This window comes from Glandiceps talaboti, chromosome 10 (genome assembly GCF_964340395.1).
Source record: "Glandiceps talaboti chromosome 10, keGlaTala1.1, whole genome shotgun sequence".
NCBI classification, from domain to species: Eukaryota; Metazoa; Hemichordata; class Enteropneusta; family Spengelidae; genus Glandiceps; species Glandiceps talaboti.
This window is the reverse complement of record NC_135558.1, coordinates 19918480-19924972: the sequence shown is the minus strand read 5'-3', so window position 1 is coordinate 19924972 and position 6493 is coordinate 19918480. Positions and strand designations below refer to the sequence as shown.

Genomic DNA, 6493 nt, shown 5'->3' with positions numbered 1-6493 from the left:
AACATGCCAATGCTACAAGGTAATTTTGAGTGCTCTCCTCAATGCACATTCGATACCTCACAATATTATGTTTACATTGAAATTTGAAAAAAATCTCAGGATGGAAGGAGTGTGCATCTTCAAACTAGATATGCAAATGACACTTGCAATTTACAAATTGGTTGGAGAATTGAGAATTACAGTCCAGCCAACTGCGTGTGTAGACTGTGACAATTGACAATGAGATATTTTAGTCACCCTTGCCCACCATTTCGCTGTTGTCATGTGTACCATGTTGTTACGTGCAATTCAGCATTGTGTGTTTTAACTGTACATGTACTTGGCATATTCGAATTAATAACTATATATGCATCTGTTCTATTCTCCAATTATTCATTCTTTTCTATAATATTACAAACCACAGTTATTATGATAATTAAAACGACCAGTTTCACAACTAAAGCGGGTCGATTTCTAAATGATCAAGAAATGAGCTATATATCACACACAAGTATGTTCAAATTGGAAAACTTTTATTGAAGTCTATATAACAACATATATTTGAATATGTGGACGTTCCTCCGCAGAATACTTTTTTTTTAAAGTTAGCTTTTCAACCAACGTGTGTGGTCTTATTAATAGTCAAAAAGGTCAAGTTTGACATAATATATGAAATTTTATCAAACAATAACGCCTTCGGTGAGATATATAACGTAAACACATAATTTCTGTTAAAAAAACAGCACTTGAAAATATAACTACAAACAACTTTTTTTAAAGTGGTTACAGGGAAAGGCTGTTTGTTTGATCAATTGTAAATTTACAGTCTTTTCAAAATCGACCCTTTCATCATAATTTAATCTAAAACACAGCAGACAAGATTTGTACTGCCATGGATACATTGACAATGGTGTTCACTACGTAACACAACCCGCGGGCTCGTCGTTTCTCGTTCATGTAGCTAATTGTGTGCAGGATGCGAGCGATGGCAAATATTCGAAAATGCCAGATAGCCGTCGTTGTAGATGGGTCCGTGGCTAGGTACATCGCTCCCAGGGCAAGGAACGCTGGGATATTTTCAAGGTCATTCAAATGACACCTGTCAAAATTAAAGTGAGAATAATGACGTACAGCAATCTAATGTATGAATACAAAATATGTTCACGTCATATTTCTACTTGCGATGCTTTCTTAGAACTGATAGCTATCATGTAATATGTGATAGCGTGGAGTCTGCGCTATGCTCATCAAAAACTAAGAGGTGGACTCAAATTGATCATAGCTGTAGTTGAATGTGTAACAAGTAAAGAGCGTCACCAACGATGACTTTTTCAGCCCCTACATATGGATGACATTATTTTGTCATCTACATGCATTTCGGTTGCAATGTAATGTATTGGTCACGTCGTTTACAATAATTGCACATACTGGTTTAGGTCACAACTCGTTATCTGCACTCAATGTACATAAAGAAAACCAACAAGAAAGAACGGTTATAATTAGTTCTTTAAAGTATTGTATCAAAATTGGATATATATATATATATATATATATATATATATATATATATATATATATATATATATATATATATATATATATATGTAAGAACATATAATAATAATATCGACTTCTATGTTTTATATTATAGTTGTTTACCTTTTCACTCGTTCGACGTCATCATTTGCTTTTGGTTCCTTTCCTCTGGCCCTTGCATCCTCTGGGTTGACCCATGCCTATAGTTTGCACACACAAAAACAAAACAAATACAACTTCAGACATCAGACTGTGGACAAACGGGAGCTGTTACAAACTGGGAAGTAAAAAAACTGAATTGGATTAATAACACTTGGCACAACATGTAGGAAGTACAGAAACTTGTATTACATTCCATCATTTGATAAGAACATTTTTTATGACCACTTTACATAATAGTTCACGTTCCCTGGCACTTAAGGTACACATAAAGAAGCCCTGAGAGAAACTGTTCTTATCAAACATTGAAATTAAATGTCATATAAGTCTCTGCTATTCCAACATGCTGAGTCAAAATCCAATTCATTTGTTTACTTTCCCTATTTTGTTCGTCCACGGTCTGATGTCAGCAGTTTTACAACGCAGGGATAACTGAATATATCTTCATAAAAATGAAAACTACTATTATATATTCTACGAATGACTCTCACAGTTATTGCCCACCGTTTACCTCCTCTCCCACGGACAACAAAGTGCCATATCACCATCGGCGGCATCTGATTATTACTCACTGCAGACAAATATATTTACCTAGAACAAATTTTCACTAATTTGTTTTAGGAAGTTAGGCATGATAACTATGATCTGCGAACAATGTATTTTTTTTTTCTTTTAGCAGAACAAATGGGAATCGTCGCATCATATTTTCCAAAAGAAAATATTACTTTACGTAGCTGTGCAGGTAGTAGGTTCAAATTATGTACGTTCAATACATGTATGCTGATCATTTAGGGTTTTTCCAACTGCCATTGTAAATTAATGTTAACATTCACCCATTGCATAATTATCAACCGATATGCATTAGCTGGAGTCTATAGTAGCAGTGGGGGGGGGGACTGGGCTCGTTTATTTACACTCAGACGTCAGAAGATAGCTAGTCTGGTTTGTTCACCACTAGTACATACTATGTAAAATTATATTATACCACTGTATTGATGGCTCAAATCGAGAGATCTGATTGGTCTAGACATCGAACTAGCGCGTCTGCACTCATCCAATTTTTGATGTTCACTGTTCGTCTACGAACGTTGCAGTCCGTGCAGGGATGGGGACGCAAATGAAACCAAAAAAAAAAAACGTTGCGTCTTATCTTGTTTCCGATATTTACAATATACTGGTATAATATAATAGAGATAAACCACCCCTGGGAATGGCATACCACTCCCAGGGGGTGGTTTATTGCTTAAATTTATAATGCGCATGTTCTTCGAAACGCTCCAGACGCAAATACAGAACTACTAACAAAATGATACCAGTATGCGATTATATATATAGTAGTATTGTACCGGATCGGAGCGCGGCAACGACTTAAGTTTAGATAAAACGTGGGGGAAAAAGGCGCCAGCGACTGTCGAAAGACTAACCCACTATTAGAGATACCGAATATTCCGTACCTCTTCTCTATCATATTTGTGATGACACCATCATCACACAGATAGAGGAAAGGTACGGAATATTCGCAATCTCTAATAGAGCGTACATTATGGGTCTTTTGGCGTTCCTCGGGGTTCAGTTGGTGTTATATTGCGCACGTATTAAATGCATCCCATGAATTTCTGCGTGGCTTAAATCAAACAGAGCCGAGGCACACTACCTTGCAACGGACAGATGATGTAGTCTCTAACACTACAGTATTGCAATATCCCAACTTGACAGTACGGTGTTGCGCTGATTGTATGTTAGGACTAGCGGTGATGTAATCTAATTTACATCATTAAAAGAGTCGATCCTATATGTACATATATATATATCAACGCTATCATAAAAGGACCCCAGTTCGTGGACATTGGCCAGTCACAGTGCAGTGTGTGATTAGTTGACGGGAACCAGAGTCCAACGATCGGTACCATTATGGAGCATATAGGTGCCCGTCTTCATGCATCAAAGTTACCTACCATGTTTTTTCGACGTTGGTATGATGTCATAGGTCCAACGAGTAACATCTTTAAAACTGTAATAGTTCCACACGCTAGGTAGGATTTAAAAGCATCGTTTTCGAGGGCGAAAGCAGCCATGATGCCAAAAGCACTTTACTTTGAAAATAGGTCACCCAATATACTTCCGGGGATCAGTGGTCATAACCTTTGGCCTATATTATATTCGTGTACGTTTTCCATATTAGGTACTGTACGATTATATGATGAAAAAACATTGTAATGTTCGTCATATAGAAACATTGATAATATTGATTGATTGATTGATTGATTGATTGATTGATTGATTGATTGATTGATTGATTGATTGATTGATTGATTGATTGATTGATTGATTGATTGATTGATTAATTTTTGTTTGTTTTGTTGTCTTTTGTGTTGTGGTATTGTTTCTTATAAACAAACAACCATTTAAGGCAAGGCCCCAGTGCTTTGACCCTTAGAGAACCGTCAGTAAATACATAGGAAGGAGGGGGCGGGGGGGGGGGCGTTGGGGAATGGGGGAGTCTCGTTACAAATTGGTTCTCGGGGAGGGCCATATTCTTGCAAAAGGGAATTATGGGAAGGCTACATTTTCATATCTAATCTATTTTTTTATTTAGCGCATTCCATATAACTATCACAATGCGCTTTACAAAGCACAGAAAAACGAGTACAAAAACAGACACAAGCGAAAGTCTTATTGAAGAAATAATACGTAAGACCTGATTTAAATACCTGGAATGTAGCGTCATTCTGCAGATATGTTGGCAGACCATTTCAAAAGTTTGGGGCACAAATTGAGAATGCACTGTCACCATAATAAGCAGTATTTTGCTGAGTGGTTGGTGTTCAAGTAAATTTCGTTCCGTGAGTTACTGAGTAAAGCACGGTTGGAGCTACGACGGGTTTAACTTAGTAACTGACTAAGTTCGGGAGGTGGACATCACGTTGTGGTGAAAGCACATCATGTCATTGCAAATGAACATCACATTGTGGTAAAAGCTTATCACGTCATTGCAAATGGACATCACGTTGTGGTAAAAGCATATCACGTTGTGGTGAAAGCACATCACGTCATATTAAATTGACATCACGCTGTGGTAAAAGCACATCACGTCATTAATTGCAAATGCACACCACGTTGTGGTGAAAGCACACCACGTCGTATTAAATGGACATAAATTAATAATGACTAGTACTCTAGGTCAAAATTCCCCAGCCCTCCCAGATATCAAATGGTTTGCCCCTATTGTCAACGTTAACTGTGATTCAATGTCATGGTGCCCTGGTTAGGCACTGATACGTTGTTCTCCAAATACTGACATTGCAAGTCTATTTGGTATGTCTCTAATTATATACAATTTCATTTGTTCATGACATGTGTACCGACGATCCCGATGACTTCGGATTTGGAGAATACATCAAAACAAAAAGACTTGAGATTTGAAACCATTTCAGCAATGGCAGCATTCTTTGTCTAAAATAGTTGTGATTCTGTTTTCCATAATAGTAAGATTTGTAGATGTAGACGTGTTCAGGTATGTATTTTAGAATCATGAAGGCGTTATGGGGAAGGGTAAAATTGGTCTTTTTCATGCATTGAACCTCTGACGAACACTGGCCCAATCCCCTGTAATTTATGTCTAGTTCGTAAGACTAGGTATGTCAAGGTCATGCATATCCTGTGTTTCATTTGAAAATCAAATAACATCATATAGACAAATTACCAGACGCAATTGGTTGGCTGGGTGCCTCTTTATTTCCACTTAGGTTACTGTGAAGCAGTCAATTGAAATTGAAACCTTCCTTAATTGCAGTCTATTCTGTGTGACCCTCCAAACACGCAAATTAGAAAACCCGGGACGAGACGACCTTGACCAAGTCAGGACCGGTCGACTCTTTAAATAGGCTAGGCTTTAAATTAATTGTTCGAACCACCACACTCTCTCACGGACCATATCTCGGGGCATTGTCCGTGAACTCACTCCAGCTTTCAACATAGTCCACCAGTCTAGATAATAGAAAAGCCGATAATTTGCGCATGCAGAACAATTTGAGTTTTAACTCCAGCGTCCGTCCCAGCACAGGCAAGTTGATATGACTGAAAATTCATACAAAGAAGTTTGTCATTATGCGTCTTACGTGTGCACATGTGCGTGCGTGTGCGTGGTTATTTAGGGACCGGTCATTTTCTCCAGCCCGGGGGGGGGATCTCAAATCGGGCCGACACAAAGTCACTGACCCCCCCCCCCTTATCTGCAAAACCAAAACCAGGCTGACCCCCCCCCCCCATATCACTTAATTCTAAAACATGATGACTCCCCACCCCATACATAATATTCACATGACAGGTATTTTTGATCATGACTCAGTGTGGACTGCTTGACTGTCTTGCATCTACTTTATAAGATCCCGGGTTAGCACGATGATAAGTATAATTATTGACTACAAAGGGTAAATATATTCCAGAAGAAGTTTAATATCATTTTGACAGTGAAAGGTGGGAGGAAAGCTTGAGAATGGAATATGTTATATCTTATGGGGGTCCTAGAGGGTCTACTGTTGAAACCCAGGAGGTATTTAACTCTGAAAAGTCAATTTTGAGACTATCCAGACATTCTCAGAAAATAATTTCCAAGCTTTACAAGACGGCACCAACATGTAAAAAACAATAACATAGGGTTGAAATATTTTTGAAATATAGTATGATAATATCTTGACTGTCTGTCAGAGGTAGCAGGAAGAGCTTGAGACTGGGATGTGTATACTTCATGTGGGGGGGGGGGGCTAGGGCATCTCCCCCTAGAATCCCTTGATGTTTCTTACTATAGACTATTCAGACC

The 6493-nt window shown here is 38.2% G+C and overlaps 1 protein-coding gene across 1 annotated transcript; it reads right to left on the bottom strand.

The window, feature by feature from the left end:
• Positions 1 to 698: 698 nt before the first annotated feature.
• On the bottom strand, positions 699 to 3774 carry LOC144441389 (microsomal glutathione S-transferase 1-like). Its single transcript, XM_078130954.1, has 3 exons — positions 3630 to 3774; positions 1639 to 1715; positions 699 to 1078 (listed from the first exon to the last, which is right to left on the bottom strand). The coding sequence occupies exons 1-3, from the start codon at positions 3747 to 3749 to the stop codon at positions 841 to 843; spliced, it is 435 nt and encodes a 144-aa protein (XP_077987080.1). The 5' UTR covers positions 3750 to 3774; the 3' UTR covers positions 699 to 840.
• Positions 3775 to 6493: the final 2719 nt, after the last annotated feature.